Genomic DNA, 16,271 nt, shown 5'->3' with positions numbered 1-16,271 from the left:
ATTGCATTAACTTCCAATTACACTGAAGCTGAAGTCAGGGTACCATGTGGATTGCTGTCATTCTGAGAAATGACACTGTAGAGCAGATCTCTGTGAGCAGGGTATACTAAAAAGAAGTAATGTAGTTCTGAAGGACACCATGTGGTTCTGATGGATTAGGATGTGAAGTTATGGAATGGCCTCATCCTCACACCCATATGGCCGAGAACAGGAGCGTGACTCACAGGGTCACATACTAGTGGACCACCTTACTGGCACCACGATCACAATCCAACAATGACGACATCACTCAAATGACAAGGACACGCCTCAATTTGGAGTCAACAACCACGAACATGACCTCAAACCCACACAGCGTCAGCCTTTGTGGTGTTGGTGGTGTTTGAGGGGAAAACCAAAGTGATGACAGAGAATCATACGAAAACTATTTGAGGGGACATGAGTTAATGTGGTGAAGAAAAGGCCCCAATAACAGCTGTAAAGCCAGTTCAATGGTCAGGTTTGAACCCTTTTGGAAAAGAAGTGTGGTCAAGTTCACTTTCAATAGGTGGTGACAGAGCCAAGAATGATTACATATGTTATAGTCGCCTGGTTTAAGTAAAAAAAAATTAAATTATTTGCCATTACCCAACTAATGATACAACATGTTGGTCTCTTTTAAATCTATTCCTGAAATGGATTGTATTTTAAGTAAAAAATATGAACAAAATCATATTCTGTTTCTAAACAAGTGAACCTCTCTCTCTGCTTCTTTTGAATTATAAAGTAAATGTGGATGAAGAGATTGTTCTTTAGGGAACTCCTGACAATGTAGTCAAACTCAAGACAAAGAGCTCTAACTGACATAACAAAACGTTTCAACAGTGAGTCACATATAATTAAAGTCACGGTGTATACACACACAACAATAGAAGCAGCCAAGTGTAGATAGTTTGTACTGGGCAGTGACATTCTCCAACAAATGAAGAGATGTCAAGTTTTAAATAGACTGATCGGAATCTTTGCTCACAACATTTGTCTCCAAATATCGTATTCAAATAAAAAAAATGTCATGTTGGGAGATAAATACTTATTAAGGATGGGCATATAAAGAAAAAATGCTTTTCAATAATCCCAGGAAGATCTTTGATCGTCTTTTGGAGATCCCCAGCCGCTCCATGTGTCAGGGACATGTGTCTCCGGCACATCTTTACATCGAGTTCAGTGAATTAAGGCATCATTTTGACCAAAATGTTGGAACAGTGGAGTGGGTGTATTTATTTATATTTTCTCTCTCACTTGCATGAAGTGTGTTTTATGATTCTCCTCAGCTCAAACACGCACATACAAACACATTCACTTATTACCAATCCCTTAAACTAAGGCTCTGTTCTTGAAAGTTAAGGCAAATTCAATTTAAGACTTTTGAATGCCACTTGGAGCTAAATGAAAGCCACATTTTATTGGAATTTGTTCAATCTACAGATCTGCTCGATGCTATTGCAACAGGCATTTCATGTTTTTCTTTTTCTAACAGATGTTACCAATTATTTTCAGATTTTGCAATGCCACGAAAACAATGGCATTTTAATACAAATCTAATTCTGAGTGGGGAAACATGTAAATATACAACAAAGGTACAGTAATCTTATACTATAAATAAGTAATATTAAAATAAGCTTGTACCCCTCCTACCTTGCACATTGTGGCTCGCACATGCTCAGTGTCAGCTTGGGCTTCTAGCAGCTCCTGCCTCAGCTCCGTCAGCTCCACCTCCAGCCTGTCTCTCTCGGCGTGGGCTGTTTTCAGCAAGTTCTGCACCTCACTGCTGTCACCGGCACTCTGCAGGGCCTTCAGCTCACCCACCTTCTGCCTTTCAATGTCCACCTGTGCTTTCAGCCTACTGTTCTCCAGTCTGAGACAGTCTGCTGTGGCCCGCTGCTCCTCTGCAGCCAGTGCTGCCTGAGCTCCAGCCTCCCGCTCTCTGTCCAGCTGGGCCTGCAGCTTGTCCATCTCCTCTCTGACGAGGCGTACCTGGCCCTGGGCCTCCTGGTGCTCCTCCTCCAGAGCCCGCAGGCTGCCTGTAAGCTGCTGCTGGATGTCCACCAGCTTCTCTCGTTCAAAGCTCGAGCTCTCCACCAGCTCACTGTACCTCTGCTCCAGCTCGGCCAGCCGGGGCCCCTGGCTGCCCAGCTCCTCCTCCCTCTGGGCCTGGGCTTCGACCTGCTCCTGGAGGCGGCCAGCGAGCGCCTCGTTCTTCTGGACCAGCACCTCCACGCGCTCCCTCTGCTGTTGGAGGGAGGTCTGCAGGAGGCGCTTCTCCTCGGCCAGGCGCTCGTTCTCAGCCGTCAGCTCCTGCACCACTTGCTGCTGGTCGGCCAGCTCCTGCAGAGTGGCCTGCAGCTCCTCCGCTGTGCTGTGGTGGCTCTCCTCCATCTTGTGGATCTGTTCTGTCAACTTCTGCACATCCTGCCCTCCGCTGACTCCGCTACTCTCTGACTCTGACTGTGATGGGATCTTCTCAAACTCTGAGGAGTCGGGTGATGGTGAGTCCTTGGTGATGTCAGAACCGGAGGAGACGGAGGATTTCAGAGGGCTGGCAGGAGAAGAGCGAGTGTCCTGTTGTGGATTTAAGGAATCTGAGGGGAGGCCATTCACCAGAGGCTTGGACAGGGAGCTTGTGTTTGTACTAGAGAGAGGAGAGGCCTCCAAGAAAAGCAGCTTCTCTTTCAGTGTCTGGTTCTCCTCCCTAAGCGCTGCCAGCTCTCTCTGAAACTTCCCGTTCTTCTCCCTCAGCTCCCCAACCAGCACGATGGCCTCTGACATCTGTCCCTGCTCTACATTTGCATCAGGCTCATCCCACGAGACACAATTGGTTGATGGTGAAGAGGGAGCGCTGGAGGCTTTACTTTTGTAGCGATGCAACTCTATCCTGAGATTGCTGATCTCTAACTCTTTGGCCTTGGCCTCAGCCAGCAGCTCTTTCACCTGGGTCTCCAGTAGGCCCCTTTCCTGGCTCTCGGCATCTCCACGGGACTTTGTGGTTGAACTACGTGTGGGCTTTGCCAGAGTGGAGAGGCTGGAAGTGCTGGCACTGGAAACCATCTTTTTAGTGGTATTGCTCCTGAGCTGGTCCCTCAGAGAGATGCGGTCTCTTGTTATGGAAGAAGGGATCTCTCTAGGAGCTGGGATACCAGACTTCTTGGCTGCTTGTGCACCTGCAACACAACACAACAAAAGTACATATTGAAACAGTGTTCAGGACCAACGTGAATCCACATTTACTGTCAACCATTCACAAAGCAGTTACAGAACCACTTGATCAAAACTGTTAATGTAAAGTTTAAAGGGGGGACACTTCCTATGAGCCCCATGTCTATAATGCATTATACACTTAGGTATAAACCTTATAATCTGCTTATAGCACTGTATAAGTATAGTGATTAGGACAACATTTATAATCATAACACATAAGACGTTTTATAATTACTTATAAGGTGAAGATACCTGATTTGATTTCTCCCTAGAACACCAAATTAGCACTTAAAGTAGTAACTTATAATCATTGTATAATGCATAATAAGTATGAAACGCGCTACAAAAAGGTTATAAATGATTTCCCCATTTCCGTTTAGTCATAAAGGCTTCATCAAAATTCAAACTATTAAACTATAAAGATATATCTTTAAAAGTGAAAGAAGTTAGTAATAACAACTAACTTCCCCACTAAACTATAAAAAAAGTGAAAACAAATCAACTACATTAGTAATACAAGGTTAATTTAAAAAGGAAATATTGCCAAAATAAACATTTTCCAATAAGAATACAAGCATAAAAGAATATGGTAAAAAAAGTTAAAAAGTGTTTATTGTGTCACAAAACAATGTGAATTATCACATCAGACACACACTTTTGAGGGAAAAAGCATTGACATTAATACATTTAACATAAACACCCATTAAGAATGCAAACGTTTTGTAAGTGGGACAGTTAACAGGAAATGTTTGGAAGATAAAACTTCTCAGTAGAATAACCAGAGCACGCTTGACACTGAAATGGGAAGGTTAATAGAGTCAGCGTACAAACATGCTGTGACAGTGGATTTGTTAACAGCATGTAATGAGACTAATTGAATGGACACATTGTGTCACATTCAGACACTTGTATTATTCAGCAGTTTAATGTTGCTGGTCACTGTACCCTATTCACATATTGTTCTCTGTTTGGACAACAGAGCATCTGCCTGGCACTGTCTGTGTGTCGAGGGGTCATTCATCGCTGCAGCAGAGCTTAGCTCTGGCATTTTGAAAAGGCGTCGACGTGGGTCCATGGCCCGAGCCTTTTCCAGACCTCTCTCAAATATGAAGAGTATTTACAGATGCCCGGCGTGAGCAGGGTGCCGCCTGAAACCGTTTTATTGTGTATTTTCCGATGATCAGCAAACAGCGATGCAGACACAAGGGGGTTGCTTGTTCCAAAGGATGACAAAGGTCCCTGTGCACGTGGAGCACTCAGGCACAAAGCAGCTTAAGCAGTGCACAGACAAAGACAGCCCTGTGTCTCTCACATGCGTACATCATCATCAAACCTACACAGCAGAGACTATACAGACAGCCTGTGTGCTGAGATAGACAGCACATCACGCATTTACAACACACACACACACACACACACACACAAAATCCACAAACAAATGGCCTAGTTTGGAATGGAAATCCTTATACCCCTGTGGGTTCTTTAAGTACTCTGCCATTGATAGGCACTTTGCAAACACTATCCCCTTATTGAATAAACTAGCAAAAGTGGCAGGAGATGCCAACTGGCACCATTTCTGGGGTACAAAGCCCTTTTACATTTCCAGAGTGTGCAGCTGTGGTTGAAAGTGAGGTGGACTGTGGAATGATAACCTTAAATTGTTGAGAAAACAAATGAGGTTTTGATTTTTTAAGAAAACCAGTGGCTCATACAAATCTAAAGAATGACACTCTTGGTTAGAACTACTGCTGTAAAAAAAACCTCAAGCCTGTTTTGTTTTTTTAAAGGATGCAGCCATCTAGATTCACATTAAAAAAATGCAGCTTTTCACCCCAATCAATTCGATCCAGTGGCTCCTGGACAGAGCTAAAGTTAGAGCTAAATAAGCTTCAGTCACTTAACTGTTCACTTCACAGAGGATGATGCCATGACTGACAGAATGGGGACAGCATGCACTCCAAATATTGTGCCACATGGAAGACATAATCAGCACTGTGTGTTATACATTATTCTTTACTATGCACTACAGGAGGTATCACCCAGAGGGGGCCAAAATATATGGCACACATTTTAGCTCATGCTTATTTCATGGCCACTTGTATTATTGTCATTGGTGACGATGAAGACGGACAATCAGTCCATGTGAAAAAGAGATAAAGAAGAGTCCAAAGTAATTAAGATCAGTCTGTTCCCGTGAGGATGAGTGATGCCAGGAGTGGGGCAACCTTTCATATTCTGTTTCCTCTTGGGTGAATAAAACCCAGATGGAGCACATGAACTCACTCGTCTTCAGATCGCCCATGACATCACCACAGCTGCTTCACGTGCACACAGACATGACACCAGTCGAGATGCCAGGAGTGAGCACAGACAGCATGATCCTAAAGAGGAAGTAACAGCCACCGGAAAACAGCGGCCGTTATATCTTGAACCTTAATTCCCCAAAAGGAAGATTATAAAAACATAAATTCCACAGTTGGACAGACATTTTGGACCAAAAATAATATTGTTTTATCAAGCTCATAACTTTGCCACCACTGACAGTGTATCAGTGTGTCTCTAACAGATACAAATACAACCCCGTTTATTCAAAACCAGTTTCCAAGACCAACACAGCGGCTGCAAAGTCTTTATTATTTCTATTTTCACATCATCAAGTACCCACTTGGCCAGACCCAGAGCCAGCGAGCAGCATGGCTCTGCCAGGAACCAGAGGGTTGAGATTAGATAATGCTTAAACTAACACTAAGAGGGGTAGAGAGACATCAAATAGACCACCGACACCTACAGTTGCTAATTTGTGGATCACATACAGTAGGAGTACTAAAAACAAAACACCAGAAACAGTCTCTTTAATGTATTTGTCAAACATTTTGACCAATCTAGAAAAAAAGGGTGATGATGCTGCAAAAGAGTCTAGAAAGAGCGACTGAGACCAGCGTTTCCCTTCAGTTGAGATGTCCTTGAAAAAGGCAATTCACCTCTAATTGCTCTTCAGGAGCTGCTTAGTGGCCACCTGTTAGAACGTCTCCCAGGATAGAGTGTGGGTACGTGCACTTCTGTAAATTAAATTGTCTGCCTAAGGTTTTCCTTGATCGAAAGAAACAGAAAAGGAGCATTGAGGTATGTGACTGATGGATAACAAAAATGTCTTCCATGTACAACCAAGCCAAAGACAAAATCACAAAGAAACTCATCAAGAAAACCTGTTACTGTGAAAACAAAGCCATCATGTCTCTGGGACCAGTTGGACCTGTTGCAATGCCTTTATAGCAGGTGTGTCAGACTTAATTTCACTAAGGGCGTCTTCATATAAGGTACAAATGATTTGACTGTGCCTGAGTAAAATGTTTCCCCTTTCTGTACACCCCCACCTAGGGATGCATATCGTTGACTTTTTTACGATACCGATAACCGATACCACTGAACGATACCGATACATATCGTGATACTTTCATGTTGCATAAGGGAAACATTTTATCATCCCGCAATTACTCCCATGAAGCGCTTTATGATATAGTTAACATGTCAAATGAATATTAAAATTAATTGTGGGACTTCGACCTTTTAGTACTGAACAAACAATGAAAAACACGTTTGACAACACAGGCTTGAAGACTGTACATTCCTGTACTCCGATGTTATGTGACAGTAGCACATGTTTTGAGAAGTTGGATGTGTCCCAGAAATAAACTTCTTGCAGTGGTTACAGACCCCACCATTCAGACTGGCAGTCATATGCAGCCACACTTTAGATTTTCGTGCAGACATCGAGCTAAAAAACGAAAGCTAACCGAAATTCTCAGACGTTCGGGAGGAAGGTGAAGGGCGTTGCTTGCCAATCAAGCCAATCACCGAAGCCGTTGCAAGACGCACGATCTGATTGGCTGGCGGTTTGGGTGCGAGTTTAAGGATATTACGCCTAACTTTATTTTAAAAAAAAGTATAGAAAACCGGATCTGATTTCGGTACGGTATACCGTAGCCGACAGTAACCGGTATCTCGGTAATACCAGGAACCGGTATGCACCCCTACCCCCACCATTCAGCTTTCACAACTGTAATGTTATTCTGTACCCGAATACACGTGTCATTTATATGAAATAGACAAATATTGCATTCTGATAACATTTTATGAAGTAGTAGGCTACCACACAGCTAAGACACAACAACCTGTTTCACAGACCTCTATATATCAATCAATGGTTGTGTAGGACAGTTATTACAAACATATATATTTTGCATCCTGACCCGACACATTTCAATTTTGTTCAAGTTTTTTTTATTCTTCTTTAGCTACAACTTAAGTGTCAAGTAAAGTAATGTGATACACAATTTATTCAGCACTAAATCGACGCCTTGAGTTTCAAACATGTACTTTAGAATCACACTGACACCCTCTTTCTTAATAGCTAAAATTACCACCCCCTCACAAAGTTTGCACACTGCAACACAGAAGTCGGACTACTCAAAACAATGAAGTGGGTGTGGGATTTTCTTGTAAAGCTAGTTAGTATTGAATACATGTTTAGTGAAGTGAACTGGTTTTTGTGTCCAAGAGAGCACAATGATACATTTCTATATGGTATGGAAATTATTTCTACTGCAGGTGTGCAAATCTTTCTTTCTCAAAACTAAAATATCTCTTACCAAGGTTGTTAAGAGTTAGCTTAATTTAGTGATGTCTTTCATGTAGGCCGGCTCAGGTCTAGTACCAGTTATAGCTACCTCTAAGAAACACTAAATCTGAGAGAAAGAGTGGAATGGGCCATTAACTGGCTCACTAAGAAGCTCTCACCCTCTATAGCATATAATACATCCTTATGCAGCCTGCAGAGTCTAGCTCTTATTGATCGCAAAGGGCATACACCAGTTGTGGAGAAAGAGAAGAAAAGTCATTCTCAATAACAGAGTCACAGATGTGTATATTCAATCTCACAGGAACTGTTTTATACTTCTTCTAAAATACTGAACTAGGGAATAATAAAAGACTTTGTGGATTAATCCAGAATAGGATTTCCTCATGACAGTGAATATTATGCTCATTTTCAGGTTCATATTTGTGTTTTGTTTCTCTACTGTGATGTTTACATGCTTTAATGTTCAAAAAGATCTTTATTTTTCTTGTACTGCCTGTACCTCTTTCCACCCTCTGTCTGAAACCACAGCCCAGTCTGCTCTGATTGGTTAGCTGACCGCAGTGGCGAGCCGTGAGCTTTATACCTAGGCCCTCTGACCCCCACCCCTTCCTTCGAAAAAAAGACGTTATTACGTCACAGCGTATACTTCAGCGGAATATCAAAACAACGGCCCAGGGTGCAAAACGCATCAATGACAGCGACCCTCTACCACACAAAACAACACCTGTGAACCCAATTTGTGTTCTTTGACATTGAAAATGATATTGCATTGTGTTTGTTACTTTCATTGCAGTTGTATGTCTTAAGTGTAATTTGGCATGCTTTTATTTTGAAGGCGAGTTCACGCTGTTGACAGGAAGTTGTTGTTGCTATGGAAACAAGAAAAGTTTCACAGCGGGCGGAACTCGTCATAAAGTCCGCGATAATAAAACCCACCCATTTAGAGGGAAGATATGATTGGTCAATTGTACTGTCATTTGACATTACTCTCTCGTTCAGTTACTATAGCGGGCCCTCTGTGAATCGCAGAGAGGCCCGCTATAGTAACTGACATTCAAACAGAGACTGAACAGGCAGATTCGAAGGATTTATTTCTTTGGAAATGTTATTTTATTAAATCAAGTTTTTTTTCGGTAAAACTAATGAAAAATATAACAAAAATAATATTAAAAAAATATATATTTTAAAAAAATATTTTTTTTTTTAATGTTTTTAAATATTATTTTTTGGAATATCTTAGGCCCTCACAGAGGGCCTAGAGGGCCCTGACGGCTCGCCACTGGCTGACCGGCTCTGTTGTGATTGCTCAACCACTTAGAGATTTCACAACATTTAGCCTATCACAAACAATGTGTTGCAGTGCTAGCCAATAGAAGTGCGAGTGTTATATAATGATGTCACTTTGCTATGGAAATACACAAAGGAGTGTGGAAGAGAAACTCCCTCTGTAGGGAAATTTGGGATTTCATCCTTTTCCGACCATTAACATGCAAAACACCCCAAACAACACACTACAGAAAAGGAAAAAAGCCCCAAAGCACAATATGGCCTCTTTAATTTCAGTAGCTATGAAAACAGGCTTTGATAAACATATGTCTCACATTAGCATATACAGTTACTTGATTGTGCAGTTTACATTAACTAATTATCTGAATGAATTTCAGGGACTGACTTCCAGTAATCCAAAGGCATTCAGTTATTCCACAGGAAGTCAGCTCCCTGATCACAGTACTGCACTGTGCTGGCTTCTTTCTGTCTAATGAAGATAAGCTTTCAAATCACAGCAGGAGCCGTGTGTCTGGACCCTGTCCAGCAGCAGCCGGCTAACTACAGTCTGCCTGCCGAGAGGTGACAGAGTGCATTTTGAGCAAAGTGCACAGAGACTTCAATTTGCAGAACAGGAGGGGTCATGGGTGAGGAGACATGATGAATGATGGGTGCAGGTGGTCAAGTGTCAGAGAGTTGGCACCTGAAATGACGCACTGGCAACGTCATCCACACAAACAAAGATTAGGATGGGAATCTCTCGCTGACGCTCCTCTGTCCTTCCTTCCATGTTCCAGGAAGTGTGCTTTGCAGTTTTTCACTCAGGTGGAAGTGGAGAGGAGAGAGAGAATACGCAGTGTGCCTTCCTGTTGTCCGACAGTCAGGGCGCTAAATAGGTCAACAGGCGCCCATCAGTCAGACGCTGGGGCTCACAGGCATTCCTTTCCTCTTACGGGAGGGGAAGATAGGCAGGAGTGAGGCTCCATGACTGAGCAGAGATTAGCCTGGGTGGTGAGCTGCACCACAGCAACAATGCGCTACTGAAAACCACAATTGTTATAAGGTAGTACTACACATCCTCGAAACAAGGGAGACATGTTTGAAAAAAACCTGTTTTGTGAATACAAAACTACAGAAGCTCATTATAAGAATGCCAAACAGGGTAATCTCATTTAATTTCATGTAAGAATAAGAGTGTTTGCTTGCACAATGGCTGTGTTAACCAGATAAACTGCAGAGACTCAATGAAGGCGGACACCCTCCTAACACCTGTCTTAGAGACTTAGTTTAGAAACTGACTGCACAGAGGATATGAATGGCTATTTGCACTTCTGAGTAGTTCTTCACAGAATCAATGGATACAAAAAGAAAACAATCATTTGGTTAAACGTCATGTTCTGACTTTCACAACTATACATTTGATTAACCAATAACTAAATGAAGGTCTAAACTGGTTGCTTGTCTCTTGTCAAGCAGAGAAATGTGCTTAGTAGCTGAGTTGATATTTCTTCTCGAGGGATTACTTAATAATAATTATTAGATGAATTTAATTGAGCTAATAGAAGTATATGTTTTGATTCTGGTTGGTCTGAAAGGAAGAAGGATGCTGTGAGAAGGAAGAAGACTGAAGAAATGGTTAAGCATTTACTAGCTCTTATTAATGTTGACTGGCTTGTGTTCAGCAATCAAATCGATATCCAGATATGGACTAGTGCAATATTCTATATTGACAGGACAACCATTTTTGTTAAAGGCAAATGTTTGTGTTAAAAAACACATTCAAGTATTGTGGAGGTAATCCTATTCTACAGACTTGACTTTGGTAAGACATTTCTTTCTTGTTTTTTATCACACCATGATCATTTAAATATATGTTTCAATGATAATGACAAGGTGATTGCAAAATTCAAATCTCTAATATCGTGTATCATCTCGCAATCTCGGAATTAGTTTGAATTGACAAGTCGTGCAACCCTAGTGCAGAATTACCCTGCATACACATCCAGACTCTCATGTCAGCAGGCGGCATGTTAATCAATCCTACAACTGACCAGGCAAACCATCAACCCTGCCTTTCAAAAAAGACTCCACTGTATTTAAGCTGAGATGCTTTTTCTGCTTGAGAAATGAACAGCGCTGTGCCTCCTCTGCAGCACAGAGTGAAAGTGCAGCATTAGAGCTGGCAAGCCACAGAGGGCCACTTGGCCTGCGCTCTTTGGATCCTTTAATCATTGTGATTGAATCATTTTAACTGGGCTGCATGCTAAGACTTTTAACACAGCATCCTTATGTTGATCCACTCTGCTTTACACTTCCTACGGAGCCAATACCCTACAGAGATATCCAATACACCATGAGCTGGCCACCTGAAAATGTCACTTTTGCTCCAAAGGGAAAACAGTTTAACTCAGGACTAACTGAAGGAATAATAATATGCCATTTTACATGATTGCAGGTTTAGGATCAGCCTGTGTGATGGGTAACAGGTTGTCATGAGTATTGCTAAACTTAGTTTTAATCCTCTGATGACTTTCATACTAGCCATATACCTTTGTAATAAACGTTACATAACCTATTAGGATATCATCTACCTTCCAGGATAGACCGAAAAAAAGAATTAAAAAACCTATTCTTTGGATAAGAAAATAGTGCACGATGATTCCCTTTCATTAAATACATCTTAAAACATAATGACAAGCTAAATGCCTGACAAAGCAAAGTCAATTCATGCATTGCTTTCAAAGTAAATATTCCTGAACGTTGACTTTGAGATGGTTCTGAACTTGAAGAAAACCAAAGAATTCATCATATTACACACTTTCTGAAATCGAAAGGATAAAGAAACCTATTAGAGCACATGTCGTATTCCCCACTCCACTCTCTGAGAGTTAGAGGGATTAGATTTTTTGGCCTGGTGTTCAAGACACAAAGAGTGCTGGGAAGCAGACAGCAGAATGGACAGAAAGGACAGGATTATTGTGCCCAGAAGGAGGACGAACCACAAACAGCTGCTGACAGATGCACAAACCATATCATGTTGTTTTGTATTAGTCACACAATCCCAGGCTAAGTGGCTTACATGTCCATTTCAAGTGTTTTTAGGATGTCACTTTTATCCACAGATTGTTAGTTGCTCAACCATTAAGACTTAAGTGGTGATTTTCATGAACTCAGGCCTGAAGGCTTTAACATATACCATATAACTTTGATGTCCAGGCTTTAGTCTCTAGTTACACAAACAGGACATTTAAACAGCACACGCCTTCCTCTTCAAACACAAAGCCCTGTGGAATGGCCGGTGTATTTACTGTACCAACTGCTCGTTGCCAGGGAAAGTATGACTGATGTGACTTCCTCACAGTCTCCCAGCTATCTCAAGTTGGACAAACTTGCTTCCTTGTGTCCAAACCCTGCTCTATGTCAATATGCTCAGATATGGTGTTGAGATAGCACAAACATCTACTTATTTCCACATTCGTCTTGTTGCTCTTTGTGGTGTTGAAGTCTGCGGTACCCACCAGGCACAATAAATCAGGGCTTAGATAGATAAGAATTTAGCTACAGTGTAAAAACTTCAATGCAATGGTTTATCTGTTAAAATAATAACAATAATCCATTCTGAAATGTATGTTCTAAGAAAGGCTAAATAAGATGTTGCCATTTGTCTGAGACGAGGCCCAAGAGAGATGGCAGGTGGCCACTGAAGTGGCTTCTATCTGGACTAGCAAGCAAATATGAATAAAATCCCTTTTAAAAGACGCTTACTTATTTAAGGTAAATGATACGTCTGCTCTTGTTGATGTTGGGTGGAGCTATGGTTGTAATTATGTGAGGTCACCATCTCCAAGCACAAATTAGCTTGACAAAAGCATTTGTTGTACTGCACTAACGGGTGCCTCAAAGCTAACAGGAATGTCAGGTATATGTCAATCAAGTACAGTCTGTACACACCTACACTAATATATATTCAACACAAATCGTATTCTAAAATAGAAGTACCCAGGCGAAGTCAATTATTAGACATATCTATTTCAGACATAACACCTTCCTAGAGAAGGAGAGAAACACTGCTTTAAATCAACATTTGATTCTGTATTTATGGTAATGGAATGTGAGAAATGTCAAATTGGATGTCTGACCTGAGCTTCTGTAACCACAAAAATAATAACTTAATATTGCTGTTCTGCAGTGTGGACAGAATCAACAATCTTATTCCAATGACAACACACTAACTGCTATATTGATAGCATTCCCCGAACACTACTATTTCAAGTTTAGGCAGCATCTTCAAACATTACAGCTAGTGTTTGACATTTCCAAATAAAGACCATGAGAAAGTCCAAACAATCTATTTCAACCTCACTGCACAAACATTTCTTAACTTTCCTTTAATCCTGCGCCCATTTGGGTACGACTGAATTTGAGTTGTAGCCCTGAAAATAGACCTACTGTTATTGGACGATGTATTAGAGACCATTCATCAACAACTGACAACAGTGCTGACCGCATGCTCAGGTCTTGGCTGCTCTACTGGTGAGCAAGAAAGCAGAGTGGAAGGCTTGATGTGGTAGCCTTCAGTGTAATTTGGTTCTGATAACGACTCCCTTATCACTGCTGCAGACAGCTTAGTCCTTAGGCCCCTTCACAGATAACTGCATCAATCAAATCTGAACAGGTTCCCACATTTATTTCCCAATTTCCAGTTCTAGAAAGGGTATGCTTTCCAAACCCGAATTCTGACAAACCACAGCTGGCCATTGCATCTTGTGTAGAAGGGTATATCATGTTAACAGTTGAATAAATAACGGTTGCTGTTCATTAGAAAAAATCAGATAATGATCCCCTGCTTCTTATTACTATAGTAGTACTGTGGATAATACATTAAAGGGCTTATTGTTCTTGGATCTATAGCCTAATGTCCTGAGCAGGCATAATGAAAAATCACGCCATTTGATGATCGATTCCCATTTACCATAGAGGCTCATTTGAGAAAAAGGAGAGTGCTAGTTCACATGAATAGCGGGGAATCAATTCAGAATATTGCTGACTGCTTATTCAATGATGTGGAAGTTGGACTGAGGATCATGGACCCAGCAGAGTTTAAATATTTCTCATAGCCTGGAGAACATGATTGATTATGTGGCTGTGATGGCATATGCGTTCACATGGCTGAGCAAACATTTTACTCTGGGTCATTTCATTTTCAACCCCACCTACCACCTATGTGTAGCAATATCATCATTATGTTGTACCAAGAGTCATATTCATCAACGAGCAAGAAGTCCAACTCTGCCAGAAAAAAGAAAAAATTGGGATTAAAGAAAGTAATAAAGCTTCCTTTGTTCCTTCTTATTGACTCGACACTCGACAATCTTTTGTTTTGTGTATGATGTTCTAAACTTTGCAATGTCAGCTGTATGTGTGCGGGGAGAAGCTAATCTTTTCAAACATGCATCAGCTTGTTACAGTTCCCTTCCAATCTGAGCCCACGGTGCTCTATCTTTAAGCAACACAAGCTACTGCTATGAAGTGATGCAGCCTACTGACAACATACCACATTGTTTGTGCATTTGGGGTGTGTGAGAGAGTGTGTGTCCGTGCCTGTTGCCCTAGCAAGCCACCTAGCTCTGGTCTATTTTGGTTTGGATGAAAACAAAAAAATAGAATCATATAACAGGGTAACAATATGATGAAGCTGTGTGTGGGATTATATATATATATTTATATGTGTATGCATGAAATAAGGGCTCAAGTTGTACACATTCATTAAGATGCAAATGCTAATTTTGTTAAGGAAATTCTGTGGGGTTACAGTCGAGGAAGAGCTGAAGTTGCTGCTGAGTGCAGTTCAGAGGGACTTTGAAATGGAAATCTTAGTGGGGCGCAGTGAGCTCGGGGCAGTGTGGGGATGTGAGCGTAAGACTGATGATAACATCTCTCTTTTGGCAGGTTCTCTCATGCTTACTGTCATGCGAATCTCACTCAGCACTTTTCCCCCGCCGCATATCAGCACACACAGGTGCAGACAGTGACACGCATACAGTGCAGTACAATACAGACGTGTACCGATTGAATGCAGAAACACAAGATCCGTGATTGACACACACACGCGATTTGTGGACACGCTCACACAAATAATGGCACGAGAACAGAGGAGATCAACTAACTTCTAGCACGTTTAAACGGCGTCTATAACTCCAGGGCAAAATATCAGTGCTCATTAGTCAGGATTCATTTGTCAGGACCTGTCATGTCAGAGATGTACTGAGACTTGACATGACAAAAGATTATCTCTTGTATTTAACAAATGTCTGTCTTTGCGTTTGACATCGACAGAAACAGACACAGACATTGAGGGATAAGTGATGCTGAGGCAAACCGCCAAAAACAACAGAAGCAGACCTGACTCTGCCTCCTCCAGTCTCCCCGCCTGGTTCCCCATGTTGGTCTGCTCCGCGACTCCCACTCTCCACACCGGGGCGGACTAATCCAAGAATCCGTGGCTGCAGGGGAGAGGTGTGTGTGTGTGTGTTTGGGTGTCGGTGTCTCGGTTCAGCACCAACAACCAGCGCTGGTCAGTGAAATGGAGAAGAAGCCATACAATTCTTCCTATTCTTCCCTCCTACTCCGTCTTCTTTTCTTTGCTCCACTCCTCTCCCAGGACTGAGTGAGTGAGTGTGTGCATGTGTGAGGAGGCAGGCTGCACGTCCCGTCAGCGAGTGTGTGTGAATGTGTGCGAGTGTGCGTGTCCTCCACAACGGTGACAGTATGTCACACTGGCAGGCGGGCGTGCTGGCAGCGTCGTGTGCACTTCATTATTGCTGTGATGACTAGAATCAGCTCAGATGGGGGAGTGGCTTCCACAGCATACACACACACACACACACACCTCCTCTTCCTCCCACTGCTGCCAGCCACTTTACTCTCACCAATACCAGTTGAACAATGGTGAGATGAACCGTCCCTCTCATTGGCACAGAAAGGACAAGTGAGTGTGAAAGAGAGAAAGAAAAAAGGGTGGAGTAAAGAAGGAAGGAAAGAGGAGCAGGAAGAAAGGAAGGGCACTAGTTTGTTTTTTTGGCAGACGGGTGACATTGCATCTCTTGTCTTGCTAAGGGAACTTGGAGCCTGG

At 42.1% G+C, this 16,271-nt stretch overlaps 1 protein-coding gene across 4 annotated transcripts in view; it reads right to left on the bottom strand.

The window, feature by feature from the left end:
* specc1 (sperm antigen with calponin homology and coiled-coil domains 1) overlaps positions 1-16,271 on the bottom strand; it is an 86,951-nt gene that overhangs the window by 43,192 nt on the left and 27,488 nt on the right. For 3 of the 4 annotated variants that reach the window (XM_034113317.1, XM_034113323.1, XM_034113309.1), the window contains one exon: positions 1,675-3,197. In XM_034113317.1, the coding sequence (XP_033969208.1) occupies positions 1,675-3,197 (1,523 nt within the window). Of the gene's footprint in view, positions 1-1,674; positions 3,198-15,541; positions 15,949-16,271 lie in introns of those variants that run through there. The other variant, XM_034113333.1, reaches the window with a different exon arrangement.

Source organism: Trematomus bernacchii, unplaced genomic scaffold, assembly GCF_902827165.1.
Source record: "Trematomus bernacchii unplaced genomic scaffold, fTreBer1.1, whole genome shotgun sequence".
NCBI lineage: Eukaryota > Metazoa > Chordata > Actinopteri > Perciformes > Nototheniidae > Trematomus > Trematomus bernacchii.
This window is presented reverse-complemented; position numbering and strand designations above follow the sequence as displayed.